The sequence below is a fragment of the Phymastichus coffea genome, unplaced genomic scaffold, assembly GCF_024137745.1.
Source record: "Phymastichus coffea isolate CEN01 unplaced genomic scaffold, Cenicafe_Pcof_1.1 PCOF00060, whole genome shotgun sequence".
NCBI classification, from domain to species: domain Eukaryota; kingdom Metazoa; phylum Arthropoda; class Insecta; order Hymenoptera; family Eulophidae; genus Phymastichus; species Phymastichus coffea.
The window spans coordinates 1,292,300-1,314,246 of NW_026706871.1; the positions used below are offsets into that span (position 1 = coordinate 1,292,300).

General features: G+C 33.6%; 1 protein-coding gene and 1 non-coding gene across 3 annotated transcripts; one reads left to right on the forward strand and one right to left on the reverse strand.

The window, feature by feature from the left end:
- Positions 1-154: 154 nt before the first annotated feature.
- Positions 155-20,712, reverse strand: LOC131666714 (short-chain dehydrogenase/reductase family 16C member 6). Of its 2 annotated transcripts, none has more exons than XM_058939572.1 (8): positions 20,427-20,712; positions 3,534-3,681; positions 2,413-2,567; positions 1,527-1,704; positions 1,310-1,439; positions 1,021-1,150; positions 576-701; positions 155-291 (listed from the first exon to the last, which is right to left on the reverse strand). In XM_058939572.1, the coding sequence occupies exons 2-8, from the start codon at positions 3,672-3,674 to the stop codon at positions 222-224; spliced, it is 930 nt and encodes a 309-aa protein (XP_058795555.1). In that variant the 5' UTR covers positions 3,675-3,681; positions 20,427-20,712; the 3' UTR covers positions 155-221. The 2 variants fall into 2 exon arrangements, with proteins under 2 accessions (XP_058795555.1, XP_058795556.1); XM_058939573.1 differs by lacking the exon at positions 20,427-20,712 and adding an exon at positions 9,408-9,480.
- Trnai-aau (transfer RNA isoleucine (anticodon AAU)) lies at positions 14,949-15,022 on the forward strand. The gene has a single exon. It is a non-coding gene; the product is annotated as a tRNA-Ile (tRNA).
- Positions 20,713-21,947: the final 1,235 nt, after the last annotated feature.

A 21,947-nucleotide genomic window follows, 5' to 3' on the forward strand; every position in this document is an offset into this window, starting at 1 on the left:
TGCACAAAAATGGCGAAATTTTGTTGACAATATGAAACACATTGAAAAAAGGAAACTAAGCCCAACTTTGTCGTCTGACATATCTGTACAATAAAAAAAGAACGATGCGTCGGGCAGAGCCACGGCCGAGTCAGTCTTACAAATGTAACAGTGCCTGTTGTTTTTTGCATTTTCCGTCAACTGACAACAAATATTTCGCATGCTACGAAACGTTCAATCGTTCAGTCGTCAGCAGCCACTCCACTGTCCAAGAAATCCTTGACTGATCGTGGCACTTTATCCGGAAAATTTCTGTAAATATATGTTTGTAACTATGACTTTGTAATTCTCCATACTAATAACATTTTAAATTTATATATAAGTTTTGATACTTTAACGTTTTTTTATTGTTTTTTGATTATTTGTAATTTAGATATCCAATTCAAGTAAAACAATGTTTCTTGGAAACTTGTGATAAAGAGGAATAAAATACAATTAATCAAAGCGAAACAAAAAGTGATATTGTATGAAAGTCAAAAATAATGTAAAAGTATTCATTAGCGTAAAGAAAAAAAATGCAACATGTCAATGCAAACCTTAACAAATAGTTGATGCCCAACCAGTGGCTGGGAATCGACATTTCTGGTATATTTCTTCGCTGTGCCATAACTATGTGTGCTGCTGCCTCCTGCGGCGGAACCACAGCCATGAGGCTCGGAAACCTGAAATTTTTAATTAAATAATGGGAACCCATTTGTTTAGTATATAATAAAATGTGACATCAAACGATAAAAATAGCACCGAGCATGCAAGGCGCACCTGGCGTCCAACATTCCAGTCTGCTTGCAAAAAATGAAATTTATTAATTTTTTTTTTTTTTTTTTAATCATGTTGGTGGAACATTTTAGAATCTTACAAATTTTATCGTTCATAAATTGTAAAATATTTTCTATTTTTAAGAAATAAATTTATGTTTTTTATCAGATTTTCATTTGTCCATTAATACACTATTCTCTCCAAAATAATAAATAAATAACTTACTTAATCTTTGGTTTCTTGCAAAGTCCGGTGTCTACCATATAGGGATAGATTGTAGTAAACTTTATATTAGAATTCGTTCCTCCACAAGATGAAGAAATTCTTAGTTCTTCGCTGATTGCTTCCATCATTCCTGAAAAGAAAATGAATAAGTTCATTTGAGAAATATTTCAATATAATAATAATAATAATTGTATTGTTAAGATAGATAAGAATAACGAGTGGTGTTGACGTATTATCTCCAGGTAATATCAATCTATCCGTTATAGCCAGTGATTAATTTGCTATTTACCTCTTACAGCAAACTTTGTTGCGCAATAAGGCACCAAATTGGTTAACCCGATGACCCCAGCCATCGACGACAAAGCTACAATGTGTCCGTGATTTTTCGCTAACATATCTGGCAAAAAGGCTTGTAGCATCTAAAAAATAAAAATCACGCGCTTAATCGATGACTCCTACACACATAATAACATACTTCTAAAAAATCATTGAATACTAATTTTTACCCAGAAATGAGCCATCACATTAATGTCGAACATTTTCTGAATCTCCTGGGGAGTATATTCCAAGAAAGGCCGACATGGCATGATTCCAGCATTGTTAAGGAGAATAGTTACAGTGCCTACTTCTTTTTTCACTTTGTCTGCTACTCGCATCACTTCGTCTCTGTTAGACACGTCACACCTGCGGACAAACAATACAGAACTTAGCTTGCGGAATAGAATCGGTCAGTTGGAAAACAAAGTATTAGCTCAAGTGACTTGTAACGATCATATGGTTTCACAATTTTAAGCCGATAATGATGTACGTGTATTTATAGAAAGAAACTGAACACTACCGTTGAAAATTTGATAGAGGCTTTTGACCTCTCTCTATGAAGAATCGACGATTTATTAATATTCCGAACGTCCTTGCAGCATAATACGACTTCTTTTTTATAAAAGTTGACTTGAGGCGTACGTTAAACTCATTTCGCGTTGTTTGACCTTTTCAAGCCGAGTGAAAAAGATGATTTTGAAATGGGATGTTGTTTTAACTGTTGTGAAAATGATTTATGAAATACAATTTGCATTGATTATGATTTATAGAATAATAAACATAAGTATATACTTTAAAGACTAATTGTGGTTGAGTGTTATAATAGTTTGCACTGTCAAGTCATCCATACTTTTAAAGATTTTAGTTTCAAGGAGTAATTCAAATTGGCACGCACGTGGATACAATTGACTGATTGAGAAACCAATAAATTTACATATATAAGGATCATTCATAGGCAGACGACCTTGTGCATATTAGAAGTAGATAAAATCTCCTTTTATACAAATGCTAGTCCAGTAAATTTTTCGAAGCGTGTGTGGGAAGATAACCGTGTAAATCGATCAACGGACTCACTTGTATCCATGAGCGGCAGCGCCACCCATTTTCTTGATCTCGGTAACGGTCTCCTCATTGCTAACGTCATTGATATCCCAACAGACGACCGTGGCCCCCAAGGAGGCGTACTTTAAGGCCAACTCCTTTCCAATGCCATGACCCGCTCCAGTAACCTGTCGCACACGCGTGTTTATTCATTAATATGACGAGCTCTGCGTGCGTGTACTCTCACTTTCTTTCCCGCCAGCTCGAAAGTTCAGCGTATACACTATTGCGTGAAGACGTCGTTAACCAAAGCGAGTTTTCGCTTTATTCTGCTGCCAAAAGATATACTACTTCGAAACTTTTGGCTTTCTTATAGCTATAGGTTTTTCGACAGATCGTTTGCTCATACTACCGATCAGCTTCGCAAATCAAAGCATATACTTATAACAATGAGTTTAAAATGCAAACCATTATCGCGTATAGCGTAATATTAAAAGCTCTTAATTTTTTTTATGCTCAAGCGAAATTTTTTTCTTCAATTACCGTAGTTTCATCGATCAGCTTTACTTATTTTTGAATGTTAACCATATTTGCTTTATAAAGAATTCGACCGTTACGATATTATCGATTCATTGATAATACATATGATCGATCGTTGATAACGGCAGATAATATTTGACGATGTTTAATAAAAATTAATTCGAGAAACACTGTTTTTTGCTTTGGTTATTGGTAAATTCAAGTTTTTATCGTTCGAATAATTAAAAATAAGCGATGAAAAGTTCAGCGGTATAAAATTAATGATGTACATACGTTTAGGGTCTCCAGTTTAAATTCGACAATTTGAATATAAAGGAAGATAATATATTTTACACAATGGCCATTAAAATCAGCTTTTTCAATTTCTTATCATTAGACTGTTATCGCAGAGCTTTAAACTAGAGTAACTAAGAATAAAAGCCATTATTTTATAGATATTATCAGCTTGTGATAGACTGTATAGACAACGTATAAGGCAAAGTCCATAGAGGGTCGATGACGTACGAATGTCTTATTAAGTGAACGATTTTATTGACTATAAGCTATAAGTAAATTTGCCTCGCGGGTCGACGTTCTCCCGCCACTTTTTTTTCTCTGTGGCTTGCTTGACTCACCAATACGATCTCACCGGCCACGCTCTTCTCGTCCACTGGGAAGAAGAATCGATAGAAACCCTCAATTGCATAGTAGACCACCTTTAGCAGCAACACCAATAGGTCTGCGAGTATCAGCGCCCCATCATATGCTTTCACCATGACTGTTCTGCAATTCAACGGCATTTTTATTTATTTTTATACGTGTGTTTGTATTATGATTTCAAATAATATATATCTACTTTTTTATTCTTACAATTAATTTTAGCAAAAAAAATATTCGCAACACAAACATTCCTTTTACAAATATTGTTTTATTCGGTTGCAAAAACTTGAATTGACATGCTGCTCGGTTGGATTTTCAAATTAATCATATTGCAAATTTTCTGATGAGGTTACGACGATTTAACAAGTTTTTTTATGCTGTGAGTCTTTGAAATTTCTTCTTGTACCAGTATTTACTCGATGAATGATGAATTGACAAACAACGAAATTCTACATTTTATCGACGAAACAAATACAAAATCTTTTTTTGTTTTTTCAAAAAGCAAAATGTATGACATCTCACGAATGGTCTCGTAAAATTATATAACGCTTGAATGCAACACGCAAGAACGATGCAATGTATGGCAAGGACATTTACTAGTAAAAATAAAGGTGATCGAGATAATAAAAAATATTGTCATTTATTAAGTTATCGCATATCAACGTTCACATACATTGAGCATCGATAACAAAAGAGTTATTTTTATTGAATCAATTTCCAAATGCAATAATACAGCTCGACTTCAATTCATTTAAAGCAGTTGCGAAAAGTTTATGTCTCCAAAAGTAGTTTCACTATTAGCAAATGTACATTCTACAGGTTTGGAGACTGACACGACCGATTTTCTAACTTTCAAAAGAAAATAGATTGCACCTTTTACTTAGTTGCTTGATCTTGATTTCGGATATGAAGGTAACTTACTTTATCATCGTTTCATTATTAATTCTAATTGCAAAATTTATTGGTGATTAGAAAAATTGAAGCTTGATCGTATGTGCCTTTAGATAAACGCCAATGAAATATCTGGAAGAACCAACAATTCAGAAATGTACAAATAAATAACGTTAAACGGTATGTCGTTCTTTGACGTCTTATAATTAAAATGTTGAGAGCAATATATTTTTATAATTTACTATATTCTCTTTACGGTGTTACCTATCGACATTGTCTAGAAAATGATTAATTAGGAAAGAATTCAGTTTAAAAACAGAAATCCTATTACTATTACCATTTTTGTCTGGATGAAGCTTTCGAGGGTTTCTCAAACTATAATGAAGTCGAAACTCCATTAACCATTTGAATAAATATCTAAACTTCAAGAATATATAGTTCGCGCATCAATATTTTACTTCAGTGTTTTCGAAATAGCGCCTGAAACGCTAAATTTTCATAAGCTTTTTCACGTTGGAAAATGGTTCAAAAGACTTCAAAAATATTTACATATATTTTCCTAGACTAGTTTAAAGAACCTTTTATTTTTACGAAACATGTATTTTTAAATTGCAAACTCATTGCAAACTGAAACACCTTTTAAAACTCAATTTCAAAAAAAGAGAGAAAAGAATTTGCATTTTACTGGATTCTCTCGTAATTAATACATTTCTAAAAAATACTTAGTGAGTGGCACTAGAAAGAGCAAGTCTTAAATTTTTAAAATATATTCTTGTCAACTTTTGTAGTCGTAAATAAAATTAGTTAGAAGCCATCAAAAAGCGATGTATATCACGCTGTGACGTTTTCGACTGAAACGGGTTTTAGAAACATAATATTAACCAATTACAGAATGTTTTACACACATAGTACTAGGTAATTTAACTGTTACGTAAAGATATATACATATTTACGTGTCATGCCAAATATTTGATAAATGTAGCTGTAGAACACTTATAGTTAAGTTAGATTTACTAATACAAATGATAGTCGATATTTACGGTCCATTAGTGAAAGAAAGTTTAGAAAAGAGGATGAGTAAAAATTTGTTGAAACTATAGTAAATATAAGTATTATTTTACACTCTTGAAACTCGAAAGAGTGAATATATATTTTGTGATCAGTTCCGAGCTACGTGAATATATAGTTTACAGTCCTTGTACAACCAATACATTAACAAGAGCAATTATTGGAATCCTGATCAAATATTGTCCGAGTTTGTGTGCTTTTTCAAAGTGTATCTTTAAATTTTAAATGGCCAATGTTTTTTTTTCTTTGACGTAAGTCAACAGACGCTGATTTCAAAATATTAATATTGGTCAACGACGTCAACTAAGCGGATAAAGATATTTGGAAATTCGGTAGCGCATCCACTGTGAGATAACATCCCATAATGAGAGCTTGAGTGACCTCAGCTGCAACGTAAGATTATCGGCAGTGTCAGACGAAAAGTAATGAACTAGCAACGACGATGATCGTAATAAAGTGTAAAGCATCCTGAAAGTCGCCATCACGAAGGAAGCGAACAAAATAAAGGCAATAATTAGATGTACACACGGAAACACGTTGTGATAATTTTGTGGCAACGGTTGGTAAGCGCTTGCGCGCTTAACAACAGCTACCGCCGCATCCGATTGCGCAACTTTTAGCCGCTCTATACGCTTCATTGAATTTAATGCCACTATATTTGCGCGAGTTGTCTCATTCTCGAAAAACGAACACGAGCATTGCAAGTGTCAGAGGTTGGGAATTCTTTTCTCGTAGTACAGTTCATTTGAAATCTCGAGTCTTACGTGTAAGATGCGAATATTTATTGAACGCGAGTGCATTATCTTTGGCTCTTCTTCGTTTTCTCGTATGTCGTCTGCTGCGGTTAGAAAAATCTTCCAGAGTTTTTTATTTGTTATTGCAAATGCACACAACGCGCAAAATAGAAACGCTCAATCAAATTTTTCATCTTGTTTACGTTTATTAGTTTTCACTCTGAAATCATTTGTTTTTCTTATTTGTTCTTATTCATTTATAGTAAATATATAATTATTCGAAGAATTACTGCACTGTATCGTAAATACTCATCGTAAATGTTTACAATTTCAAACTGATTATGCACATCCGGTTTTTTTCCCGCCAATAGGTTTGTCATGGCCATCTTTTTGAACGTTTCAATATAATTAATCTTTTTAATGACTGAGCATTGACAGCTGAAACTTAATTCATTCAACCAAGCAGACAAAGGGAAATAAAATTACCTTGAGAAATAAATAATAAATCGTTTCGGGATTGAAATTTAAAAAATACGAAAAAAAGACGTGCGAAGATGAAAAAACAGTAATGACGGTTCATCATCGCCAACGGAGATACCAGATGAACAGTTAACCTTGAATGAGAAAAAAGATATAACGCATTTATAAACGTCTGATTTACAAATTTTAGATCTCTGTGATGAATTTGCTCGATTATTTGTAAGCAGCTCACATATAGTAGACTGCACGGCTGACTGTGTCGAGACTATTAATTCGATTAATGTCCTGTTATTTTCTAGTAATCTAGTAGAATCTTCTATTTACCTATCAGACGTTGCTTAATTGATGAACCACTGAAGCTAATAAATTTTTAGTTCACATAGTATTGAAGGAGGATTTAGTAAATGCCTGATTGATTGTTAGCTGACGCCATTGAAATGTTTTTAATAGTACTTAGCATTCAAAAAGCCTTGAAGTGATGGAATTGGATCGTAATAAAAATGAGTAATATTCAAATTAGTGTTTCTATAATAAACATGCCGGAATTATTTTGTTACAAACTGCCAATAAAACTGTCGTAAAATTCTGAGATTCAAGTTTGTGCTTTTTATCTACGTAATTTTAGTACTTGTCGGTATAACCAATCGGAGTTTTCTAAAAGATTTAGCTATTTCATTATTAATTTGAACTTTATTCAAAATATTTCATTGATATAAAATAAATCATAATTGTTAAGATATCTATTGGAAATAATGATGATAAGTATTGTATAGGAAACTAAGTGTCAGGAATACTTTGACATATTAGACACACCTATTGAAATTAAAAATGTAAACAGCTGTATAGTAGTAACCTGTTGCGCAATAGGTTGGCTTAAAAACTATACATATTGAACGAGATAACGATTACTTGAAAAAAATTGAAACAATTAATAATTTTTCGTTTATATTATTTGAAAAAATGAACGCGAAAGTAATATTGAATATTTCGTTATTTACTTTGATTGCGCAATTCGTTTGACCCAATTTCTGGTGATTGTTCTTATTAAGACATTAATGGTCTATGTCGAAAATTACACATTATTCGAGTATATTACGTTTATATTCCACTTTCTTTATCTGCTTGAACTTTTTATCTATTTGAAATAGAAAGGAAGATAACGAGACGTAAACAGACATCGAACTTGCCACTACTGAACCGTGAAGTGCATTTATTTTCAAATGAAAGCATAAATTTTCAGTGTCTGTTTAAGTTTAAAAAATGCGATAAAATCGTTATTCAAACCGCAAAATAATTTGCAGAATTACTAACGCGAAAACTCGCTAAAGATAAATTAGCAACAACGGAGCCTACAAGAGGACGATCTTGCAACCGAAAGTGAATGGAGATGCAAGCGTGTGCATAGCTTGATATATATTGCGTGTGCTTTCGGTGTTACTCGGCGCCAGTCTCTCTCTCTTTCTCATAATTTTGCGCCTTTTACTTTTTCGAATCCAAACGCAACCCAAAGATGCAATTTTCGCTTTACTCGCTTCTTTTTACTTTCGCTCATCCTCCTTCGTAGCTCGCGCACTCAACGAAAGTATTCACGCACGCGCTATGTCACTATGGTACTGCAAGGCTTTGCAGACCTTTGAATATTATATTTTGTTCTTTCTTCTTTTTACTTTCTTTAAGAAAATGAATTTCGACTGAAGTTATCGTTATTTCCGCTCATTCCTTTCAGATGATAATTCTCAGATCTGATCTTGTTAAGAGCATCATTGAATTTCGCAACGCTATTACGCGCGGAGTGCGTGATAGCATAATGTACCGTCTATAGGCGCAACAATAACTTTGCCGCATTGTATATCGATGAAAATTGTGTATACAGAGTGAAAATACGTTTCTTATGTGCTATAGACGCTGATATAAATAGCATATTCTACCATAGTACGTTGAACCTTCGCTCGATAGAACTGCTATTTTATTTTATTTTATTTTATCTTATTTTTTTCGATATGCAAGAAACGAAACGATTGTGATCTCGATCGGCCGATTGACGAACGCGACGAGACTAATACCCGTATCAAAATATGCCGTTGTATTTATATTGAAAATGTATGCGCGGCTATATTGGCCGCTCGTTTAAATTGTTTGCGCGTTTCGCAACGAGAGAATTAATCTGGAGAAAAGTACGCGGAGATTAACTCACCTGCTAACGACAACGTTCTACATTAAATTACCTCCTGAGACACGAACGTGCGTCCGACAGTTTTGTATAGTATTCGCGCGAGATCTCCTTTACACTTTATTCAGTCAAGCACTAGTAAAAATTGCGCTGCATTACGTGCAAACAATCATTTCCTAATGCACATTTTCGTATATTCCGAAGTCAAGTTTCAGGCAGATCTGCGCGGAACACAGTGGCGTAGAGACAACGCGTGCGAATGGCTCGTTAGACGTGCTACGTCGCACAAGTGGCTTCAATGAATGCATCGAGAAGCGTTAGATAAAACGCAGATAAAACGGAAAAAAGACAAATGTATCGGTCCGGCGTGCGGCGAACGTAGAAAAGAAAGTGACTCGCGAAAGCTCGAAATAAGCGCGGAGCTTTGGGGAGACGAGGCGCGCGCGGCACCGCGAAGCGAAAAGATAAGAAAAAGAAATCACAATGGAAGCAACTGGAGAACGAACCTGCTGGTTTTGTCGTACTTCTGTCCCGGGCGGTGTGCAAGTCGCGACTGACGCTGTAGAGATACGGTGCCGGTTCTGCGCGCTGCCATACAGACCGCAAGGTAGTGGCGCGCTATATACTCGTCGCTCGATGGGAACGAGCGAGCGAGGGAGAGAGAGAGAGACGTGACGTAAAAATCACTCTACCAAGATGTACACTTTGAGAGGAGATGATCTACAATGTAGAATGTGACGGATGAAAAACACTGTCTCTTTGTTCCTTTCTTTTTTTCATTTCGGTAGCGTTGAATTTTGAGAAATGTTTCTTTTTAAATGCAGTAAGGCAAAGTATAAATGAAGAGTAACGAGAGGAGAGGTCGTGTGGAACTTTATAAAATTCTCTAGACTGAAGATCTAGAATGAAGATCAACCGCGATTATGCGCCGAATATTTTCCGAGTTCTAAGAATATACACGATAAGATATGCAATTGATAGCAAAGCTCTTGGTATGTCTGTCAGCAGCATGAACGAGGACGGAATTTGTCCGGATAACGCATAAAAACTCGCGCGGCACACAATACATACTTTGCTCGGCAGTTGAAGACACAGCGCAGAATTCATGGGGAGCTCAAGCTTTTATCTTGCAAAAACCGATACAGCATTTCGATAAAGTCTGGCAAGAACGAGCAAACGTCTCGGCGATGTTCCTTCGAGAGTCATTTTCTTGGATATCGTACGTTGACTATGCTCGTCAGCACTGTTCTTGAAGTGGAGGAGGCTACAAGGAAGCGCACGCGCGTGAGAGAGAGAGAGAGAGAGAGAGAGAGAGAGAGAGAAAAGAAATTACGTATTCCGCGGGAAAACGACGGCAAATTCAGCGCGCTCGGAATTGAGCGCCGAGTCGCGACGACACAAAAGGCGAGCGTGACACTTCTTTTGAAAACTGGAAAAGGTTATCGACGCCCCGCAATCGGCCGGGTATGGCGTCAGTTCTTTCACTTTCAATCAGCCCGTGCGATAAGAATACACCGGAATGCATTATGTACGGAGGCTGCACGCATGCTTTTATACATCTTATTTTTAGTACAGCGATTGTCGCTTCAAGACAAAAAGGTCGCCGTTCGCGCTCACGGACGTGTGAACATTTACGACACTGAATAATGCAACGTTATATGCAAACGAGGACTATTAATTCGGTGCCTTTGCCAGTCAAGTAGATTGGTGTTCTTTTATTTCGTTTTTTTTTCGAATAACTTTGAAAACAAATTGGTTTTCTATTGTGACAATGAAATGCCATACACCGGAATGTATGCAGTATAGCATTGAAAAAGTGAGACAGTCTGGCATTTGTGTATCAAGGCTTTGACAAATCCTTGTAGCGTCTTGAAATGCCAAAGAGGGAAAGCGAGAGAAAAAAAGAAATAGTCTCAATTAGGCCCTTCGGTCAGCGATCGTAAAAGAGAAGCAGCAGTCATTATGAAATGATATCTCTGCAGTAGTCGAAAAAATTCGCTAAGACAGAGTCTTCATTTACCATTAATATACTCGATAACCTTCGCCAATGTATTGATCAGTTAAAAACCTCACATTATTTAATCACATTCATATGGCATATCTTCAAAACACGAATAGCATAATCTTACTAAAATATCTAAAACAAAAAACAATTTGTAAAGGGATAATGATTAAAGCATTTAAAAACTTTCAAATGAGGAATTTCGATAAGCTGCTTTATTAGAAGTTCAATAACCTTTGGTGAAATGTCAGCTATTTTCATAATTCAGTCATTAATACTTAATAGGCTGTCATTGCTATTTCAATGCCGTTTGAGATAAAACCAGCTGTCGTTGTCGGAATCAATGGAGTTTAGGATGTCTCATTTATTTTCACAGTATTTACCAGCAGTGACTTATGATTTTCTTACTTATTATTGCTACGTTATGCATCCTTTAAAGCATTCTTAAATAATTACTCGTCAAGGTGAAATAAATACGTTTTTATTTGATTTGTATATTTTTTTTCATTCGTGGCCTCGGCAGAATTATTTTTATAAAACTTTTTATTTCTTTGAATGAACTTCTCTAAATTAAAGCCAAAGCTGAATGACCATAAAATTTGTTGATTTATATAATATATGAAAATTATCATTAGTATTAATAACTAGATTAATTAATTAATAAAATAAGTGACGTGAAACATGATTGTGAAAAATAGCATTCAATTTAATATTTCAATACGCTAATAATTGTAGAAATGTATACTTAGCGATGCAAATATTTCAAACAGTACCACTAGAAAAATTTCTTGAGGTAATTAAGCAAATTCTTGGCTTCAAATAATTAAATATCTAGTACTCATTTACTTTTTGTATTCTTTTTATGCAAAATATTCAAAACTAAACTCGGCTAAATGTTAGTTAAGCGTCAATTCCATGGAATTTGCTTAGGATACTTGAAATAACTTCATGTATACTGTTCCTCAGTTTGCATCACTTGAACTGCTTCTTACCTAATTGTAAATAAAATCTTGAGATAACTCGAAAATTCGTTGTTATAACGAACAACTTGTCAATGTGAATATTTGATTTTGATTTGAAACTTTTCCACAATTCGCAGCTGCTGCACGGCCGCGCACTGTAGCACACGATCTCAGCCACGACGCCTTATACACGCAGCACACGCGACTTGCGCAATCACTTTCATTCGCCGCCCGGACAAGTTCCGCCGGATAAAGGCGCTCGAGAAAACGCCACTGTCTCGCGATCCTCGAGATCTCCTTACCAATTTTTTTTTTCGCGCATGGTCGCCTATGCGCCTTCGGTATTCCGAATGACCACCTTCAATGCGGTTCATTGAGTGTCCCTTAACACACTCCTGCAAAGAAAACGCTGATATTTTTTTCGGAAAATCAAGATGACCAATCGCAATTACAATTAAGATGTTACAGAAAGCCATTTAATTGAAAACTAAAAATGAACATATCCGTTTTTCATTTTTTGTGTAGATGATCAAGCTATGTACATCATGAATTTCAGAATTGTATACAAATGTAGACCAATCAACAAGTAAAAGTACTTGTTAAAATAAATTAAACTCGTCAAAGTTGATTGAGCTTAACATTTTTCATTCTTTACAGATTAAACCGAATTTAGATATATAATTATTATTTATTTTATCAAAAGCACTACGCTCAAGAAATTTCATTTTGCAATCTTTAAAAAATCCTAAATTTAATCCTTGTACAGAACTGATGATAGAAGAAAATAAGTAAGACAAAAATGAAACAAATGTAATAGCAGTTCTATTTGCTGTATGTTACTTTTCATTATTTTGCTTGTTGAAACATTTTTGACAGAGGTTTAAGTCCATCAATCTAATTGTAAGAATGAAAAATTCGATTTATCAATGAACTTTTTCTTCTGTAATAGAAGCTTTGTTATAGCGTGCTTCGCGCGTTCTTTTTTGTTTTTGTAATATTTATACCTTAATTAAACCTTAATTTTGCTGCTACTATATGCATACAAAAGCAATGCTGTTTAAAAAATATTACGATATTTATTGGTAAATGAATATCATAAAAAATCAATTAGCACTCATCGCTCTACAAAAATAAATGATCTTTTGACTTTTCCAAAATATACTTAAAAATTGTACAGAAATTAAAGTAAACCTAAAGTTGATGTATTATATTAATCAACTGACTTAATGTTAGTAATTTTCTATGACTCTATCATCTCTTTTAGCATACTATTAGTAATACATTTAAAATCTGTGAGTTTTATTCACAATTGTAAAGATGCTTCAAACTTAATGGATTCAATATTGTGATTAATTGTAACAATATATTACAATCAAGTAGTAAGAATTAAAGGTACCCGGTGGTGTCACTGTTTCCAACAAATTTTATAGGCTGAACAAAGTGGATCGAGGATATGAGGATACAATCTTCATGGTAAAGGAGCTTAGACAAAACAATGAGTTTCTCACCCTATGAAAAATACTGGGGCCTAAGACGCAACGTGTGAACAAACTTAAATTCGATGTTTACGATCTGAAGAATGATTAAAAATATACTAAGGATTCTTCAAAAAACATTGAAAATGATGATGAGGTACGAAAAGACCTTTGGAATATTTTAGGTAGAATATAATAACAAGAATAATTTTTTAGACTACCTAGTACGCATCGAATTTCAATTTTCCCACATTATGCTTTCAAGGCACAATGTTTTCCCCCTAGCGATAGAGAACCCTCGTTCCTTTTGATTCGTTCCTGTTTCCTAGTAAGCATGAACTTTTGCGGATTAAAGTTCAATTGAGCTCATCACAATGAGTATTCTTTTATATTAACTAAAAATACGAGTCAAGTTATGGGATAACAACTTAAGTAAGAAATAGCATAAGAAACACCACATACGTTTTATAAAGTTTTGGACAAGTCTTTACCAGCATTTTTCAGTTTTCATAGTTACCGTATGGAATAAGGCTGTGTGGAGAGACATACATAAGAAATTAAGTAAGAACTATTCGATAATTTAAATTGATATTCGTGAGTTTTAATTACTTGATGCTTTTGAGATGATGCTTGATGTCGTTATTTAATTCACCTTCAACACATTCAAACTATGATGCATTCGACGCTTGTACCGACGATGCATACACTTTAATTAAGTTCTATATACACCGTAAATAACACGTCATGCCTGTGAATTTTTTTCTGTACAAATTAGTCGCTGTTTCAACCGCTTGCGAGTTACGAGATGTGAAAGCAACGTATAATTTTTAAATAACTTACATCTATACATAATTCAATGAACTTATCTAGTTGAATACATTCAAGATCTAGTTTATTGAAATATGTACATGGCGTCTTAGAAAATAGTAGATTGCTTTCGTGTCATTGTTCATAACTCGGAAATATCTGAAACACTGACTACTTAATATGTGTACGAGAATTTAAAGATATAATGTATTATATATTGCGTCTATGGAAGTTAAGCGTAAGCATCGTCAGTACAAACGTGAAATATGTATAGTTTGAGCGTATTTGAGTGACTTAAACAATGACGTCGAGCCTCATTTTAAAAGAACAAAATAATCAAAAATATACGGCAGAGCGATTGGCTCAGAAATTCTTCAAAATTCGATCAAATCTTGGTGGCAGCATTCAACTTCCGTCAAAATATTTATGCAACAACACTTTTTTAATAAAATATTTTAATTAGAACATAATGCGATAAAAACTCTATTAATGTTTTCTATTCTGGAATATAAAGTAATAGGATCAAAGGCGTACAAATATGTTAAATTGGTCACAGTTCAACAGTAATTTGTTATCTAACGCCAGAGTTTATTATTTTATGGTCGCTCTTTTAATATTATATTATTATTGAAACAAAATAATTTATTCAATAGTATACAATTTTATATTTTCTATGAATCAGTTTTAATCTTTTGATACCGGATATATCTTATGAGCTTTATTAAGAAAGTAGCGATAATATTTTTAACGTTATAATAGCAAACATAAATTTTCTTAGAGAATAAGCTTTACTTTTAACAAGGCCCATTAGCTCAGTTGGTTAGAGCGTCGTGCTAATAACGCGAAGGTCGCGGGTTCGATCCCCCCATGGGCCATTTTTTTTTCATATCAGATCAACTATAGAAATATATTATTTATGAATGAGTTTATAAAAATATTTTCAAAAATTTACATTTCTTGAATAACCCAATAACACATCAAAGATCAAAAGTAAACAGTGATTAAACAGTAATTCCGAATTCATTTTTTAAATAATTTAATTTTTAAGATAAAATTCAAATAATGAATGTACAATGTTGAAATTACACTAACTATTACGCTAATCATAATTTACTAAAACCTAAGTCTATTATTTATATTTTTAAACAATTTTGAAACGCAAAAATTTTGGTTTTTTCAATAATGTCGTCTCTTTAATATTAAGGTCGTATATGTTGACATGGTATTCATAATATAATTTTAATACGAAATTTTACGATTTCATTAAATTTTTTTTAGTTTAATAATAAAATAATAATAACTTCTCAGAATTATTCAATAAAAATGTAATTGACTGCATCATAACGTGATAATATAGATTTCAGCTTGACCTATTACTTAAAATACTATAGATAAGCATTTTACAGAGATCTGACTGAATGGTAATTGAAAACGGTAATTGTATTCAACTAATGCATTTCAAAAGTAACAATTCCGTGCGTTCAAAAAAGATATTATCAGAATATTCAGAATGATCACCCGAATTCGTTTAAAGGATGTTCGAAATACCAATATTGTGTTTCAAATAGAGGGCTCCTTAAAATTTTTGGTCGTAAAGTTGGTTACATCGGTAACGTTGCTATAACAACCATGTACAGTCGCCGGACATTGATTCTGTCCACCCATTTCAAAATTGCAAATTTCAGTTTGCAGATCTAGATTATAATGAATAAATGAATAATATAATAATATAACTAGTTAAATAGTAAATATATATGTATATTAGAGATTTTGAATATCAAAGAAAAAAATGAAGGTTCAATTGAAAATAATCAACCGCACCGATGAACTGTTTTCAGATAAGTAGTATTTATTTCATCCCATTTAATATTGTAAAAAGAATATGGTACTTTGTGGTTCTTTTCAGGATATTACATAGAATAAATTAAGAAGAGTAAACAAGAAGGTTATAAGGTCTTTCTCGATCATGATATCCTCTGGAACCAAGTGCTGTACACGTTTTCTCCAAAGAATAATACCTTTATGATATCGTCTTTATGAAATGCTCATTATCAAGTCTTGAAAAGCACTTGATATACTTGGTCAATCTTTCATTGTAGCTATATCAAAAGATATTTGTAAATTATATCACGGTCACTGAACACTTATCATTTGAAATGTATATAGATGTAATCCTTCACCAGATTAGCAACCGTTCCCATAAAAATATGATAGCTGCCATCACTTTAAGCTCGAACAACGAGATCTGTGAAAATTAGTGCTTGTCATAATTTGGTCTTAAATATTCCTCGATCAAGTACAAGGCCCTTGAAAAATTTTTACAAACGCTTCGTTTCACAACACCTGTTGGTCGAGCACCAATTACAGCTAACAAATTGGCTTGACAAGCTTTTCAACATCTCTAATATACACATATATTTACTTTTTAACTAGTTATATTGTTATATTATTTATTTATTCATTAAAATCCAAATTGATAACCTGACACTTGAAATATTGAAATGAGTGGACAGAATCAATGTTCGGCAACTATGTGGTTATCATAGTAACGTGACTCAATGTAACCAACTTTACGGCTAAAATTCTTAAGAGGCTCTCCATTTGGAACACACTCCAAAAACTCAAACAAAGGTTTTTTAACGAAACAACACAAAGAAAAAATAGAAATTGAGTTATTCTCTAATGATAATTTAGTGCCATTAAAAATATATGTAATTAAAGGCGCATTCAACCTTAGAACTGTATATATGGAAAAGTACGTGAATCATGTTAGGCGAACGGCAATCTCCTAATCACCATAGATGCAAAATAATTCTTTAAATAGTAATCCCGGAAATAATTTATACATAATTATTCACAAACTAATATTAGATCTAAACAATTTATTTTTCAATGACAATCAAAATTTAGAGCAATTCTAAATTTTATAATAGATAATTTAAATTTAAATCTAAATTTAAAATAGAACATAAATTTTAAGAGAGTTGACAAACTGAATAATTGATATTTGGAAAAGGACAATTGTAACGTCGGATAACTAATATTAACACTGAACTTTATTTTTTACTTAATTTACGACTAAAGCGCATCAAATTGTACAAAATTTGGAGCACTATTGGAAAGCGAAAATACGTTGGGAAGTTTCTCTTCGCAAGGTTCCTTCAGATTCCTAGAGAAGACAAACTGACCAAATAGCCTGCAATTTGAAAATAGCTTTACAGAAAAAATCTAGTACTTCGTTGCGCGCGTCCATTTACTTATGATGTCCTTGCACTAATGGCATGGGCTGCCGCTGCCCAAACCCCATGCGGAACACAGAGGAAAAAAAAAAGAGATAAAATTCTTCTTACGCGTTTCCCTTAGAGTTTTCACTTTTCCGTTTAGCATTATATAAAAATTTACAATAACAAAATTATGAATTTGTTCATTTAGATGAATTCATTCTATAGGTAAAATTAGTTGTAATAATAAAATTAGAAGATTATTTTTATTGTAATTTAATTGTAATTAATTAATTGTAACTAAACCATTAACAATAGCGTATTTTGCACACGATTTGGCACGAGTAACTCCATCTATGTTGGAAAACTCGAAAGAAAAGTGCACTCTACAGTGTCTTTCACTCTTGCGGGAAAATTTCCACCAATCACTTTTGGAGTTTTCATTCCCAAATCTTTCAGAGCCTCTTGCGGCCTTATTTTAAAAAAGAGCGCATCCCGAGGGATTGTGTCAAGTAATTCGGGAACTGTTTACTACTGCTACGCCATCCACAGTCAGGACTGTCACGTTCCCAGACCTTCTCTCTCTCAGTGGCAAGGACTATTTTTGGGACTCAGTTTATTTAATTCTTTTTAAGTTGTGAGCGTGCAAGGCTCAATTTTTCAAGTTTTAATTTTCATTTTAAATTGTGAGGAAAGATTTCAATTTTAATAAAAGTAAGTTCAAACATAATTTACAAAACACATAATTTCCTATTAGTATCCTTTCTTTAAATCAGTTTTCCCAATTCCGTTTCGCTCGGTCCTCTTGTTGCAAAACGAGTTGGATAGAATTGATACTTAGCTTAACACTCGGAACTTGGATCAATAGGATCTTTATAGGTTTGAGTGAAATCTATAATTGAAAATTCTCTGTGCCTTCTGAAAAGATTGGCGCTAGAATAATCGATTTAGGTTCAGGGATTAGATAAGCACCCGCGCTGTGCACGTCAAATTTTCTGTATTTTAGCCAACACCAATTTTTCCTTACCCGGGTGAAGTGAGAAATCACAGCTCGAAAAGGATAAAAAATTCCCGTCTCACAATTAGTGAGACATAACGCAATGACATAACAAATGAATGAAAATACATAAAATTTGACTTACTTATATCAACCTACACATAGTGTATACTATTCTAAAGATTGTTTCAATAAATAATTCCATATCCACGAATCAGAGTAGGCACGATCTTGTTAACTAATGAATAAAAATAAAGATGATGTTATATTTATTAACGAATGAAACGTAAGTACTATCACAAAACTAAATCTAAGAATTTTTATATATTTCGACAGAGAAAGCTTAAATGGTGGCAGGGTAGCTGTATTTATTAAAAAAAGTATGATTAAATTATTTTTAAATGTTATTTTTAAAATATAGTTATTAAATAACATAAACTTGTATTTAATATGTGTCTGTATATATTCCTGTGATCTGGATTCCACTTTCGACTGTAGGTCCAGTCATGAAGATTGTAAAAACCTCCTCTCGCACCCTTCCGAAAATTGTAGGAAAAGTAGGTTTATATACTCATGACTACATAAGGAACCAAAACTAATCCCTATAGGTACCTATTGTCCTCTCTGCAGCGATCAAAACAAACGTAGTTCTTGAAGTGATAATAATAATAATAATAACCATATGCAGCTGACATACAAATGCACGAATTTATCGATGAATCGAAATCCCTTTTTGGCTTACTAAATTTATAAAATGAAAATAATTTAATAGTTACAGGGAATCTAAGCGCAAAACATCCTATGAAAAATAATTCAATTACGAACCCAACCCCAGAACATTAAAAATCTGGCTACTAGAAAGAAATTTCAAATATAAAATGAATTTTAAACACAAGCGCCCTTACTTACAGAAAAAGTCGGGCTTATTCGAGGTGAGTTTGATAGATAGCAATACAGATAATAGATAGATAGACAATAATAGATACCAATAATACTAATAATACATGATTGCGATCACAAAGCTACGAAATAATTATTTCACTTCTGTACATTGACGATAACTTTCAATGTTATAAAATTTCAAAAAGCTCAATTATTTCGTTTCAATTCCAAAAATTTGCTGAGAATTATTGAACCATAGAAATACCAATTAACAGAAATCTGTTAATCTGTTAATGCTAACTCAGAAATTAATTAATACCAATTCGACATAGACAATGTAATAATTAACGAAATGCAAAAGAATATTTTCACTTTTAATTATTTCAATCAATCAGCGTTGTATGTAAATACAAAAATTAAAAAACTATTAATGTCATATATTAATACGTCTTTACAATGAATGCAAAAACTTTTCTACGCAGTCCGACATTAATTAAAAAAATGATACTGAATAAAAAAAACAAAGATAAAATTCAAACAGAAATTTGAAAAATCGCCCAACGAACACTGGACAGATAAACTTGAAAATATAAAACACAACTCTTCCAAAATGTTTCCTTAAATCAATATTATCTTCAGAAAAAAATTTTTACCAATATCTCAACTAATGTAACGGGGGTGAATATTTTTCTTATGAGTGTGCAATGTTGTTTACCCACACGGGCAGTTTGCGTCGTGCCCGTTGGAGCTATTACTGATTCATCGTTTGGCTGAGCCACATTAAGTGCAGGATCTGCGTGGTTGTTCTGGACGTCCGTGGCGAAAGATTGAGCTGTAAACGATCGCAAAAGCCGGCCACGATCGCGTGGCAATTGATATGCGATTGGCTTCGTAGCGAAAATACGGGAGGTCTGGCAAGGTCACACACACAGAAAGTCACAGTTTCGTACAAAGACAATGAATTTATTCACTGCCGTTCAAGAACAAGACAATCACACTATAGGCAGCCGAAAATATTAGTCGCATTGGTCGTCGTCGCGCGCTAATGATCATCGTGCTGAGTTAGAGAGAGAGAGAAAGAGAGAATAATAACGCATCATGACGCTTCGCTCGCTTTATTTTGTGTCTCACGATCTCGATCACATACCCGAATTTCCGCGATTTCGCTGGCCAACTTACTTGAATGGCAGTGTTATTGCATGAGGTTGACGGATGCGGCTCTCTCGGCTACTTCTGGCTGCTCGATGTCCTGTACTTTTGATTCCGCTCTACGGCTATTTTAGCTGTCCTCGAGGACTGTGACGTATCTTATTTGTTGAGTTTTCCTTTCGGTAGGCGCTTGGTTTTCCACTTTCCTCTTCTTTTAGGTACACGCGCACGTGTTGTTTGGTGCAAAACCGGGTACTCAAATCTAGTCGACTAACTCAACTGATAGCTAGCTCTTTCCCTATCCCGTAAGCGCGCCCTCGTGCTGGTGCCAAACTGCCAACATGCGTACCGCCGGTGCTGCCCTCCCGCGCTCGTGCGCGGGGGAGGGGGTGGGTTATGCGAATTTACGCGAATTAACGACTTACCCGCTAAACTAGCAATTAAACATAATAAAATAGAGTTACTCAATAATGTGCAAAGAAATATAAACAAAAAATGAATATTAGGCGATTCAACACCAAAACTTTGACAATAGAAAAATTTGACATCGAACATATACTTCCAATGAACAAAGTTAAAAATAAGAACACATCAGTCTTACAATTTTAAGATTACGATACATCCCATAAGCTCCAATGGGAAGAAGGCGAAAACTTCTTGTCATTTCTGCTATTTTAATTTTAAAAGATTAAAAAAAACTTAATAACAACAAATCAGCTGGTCCTGATGAAATTCCGAACATAATTTTGAAACACTTAACCACCAGGATAATAAATAGTTATAGTACGTTGTTTGTCTAATAATGGACATTTTCCCGGCAAAAGTCATTTTCATAAAGAGAAAAGGTAAAAAATCCGTCAGCCTCTATGAATTACAGGCCGATCAGCCTGCTTCCTTGTAATTTCTTATAAAGTTTTTAAAAACTTCTAAAATGTACCCTCAATAAATTCTTAACGATATTATCCTAAACAATTCGGTTTCAGGAATAAACTAAGTACCACCCACACAGTCTACGTTCCCATCATTTCCGACATTCAATACACACGCACTACACAACAAATTTAGTGTCTCAGCAGCGCTAATCTACCTCGATCGTGTATTTAATATTGTGGGGTAAAAGCTCTATTATGTGGATTAAATAAACATAACAATCCAAAACATCGTTGCAAAACATAAAATTTTATATATCATTCACAAGCCAGGCTTGTAGCGTTATTCTAGTCTTACATTATGGTTTTAAACAATGCATTGTAAAAGCCTCTTTATTATTTTTAACTACTTTACCTCACAAACTTGAAAGGTGTTTATTCGAGACCAGCTGCCAGACATAAGATGCTTCTTTTCCCTAATGAGTTTATCATAGGTAAAAAATCCAAGAATTAACTGATAAACTAGGAAACATTTACAACTCGATTAACAAATTTTATTACATATGCTAACGTAAAAGTTATCTTCTCAAGTGTGAAAAAAGGTAGCAATATCAGAGAAAATTACAAATCTAACATGCATTTAGATAAACTATTGCATTTCAATTATCATGTAGGAACTCAA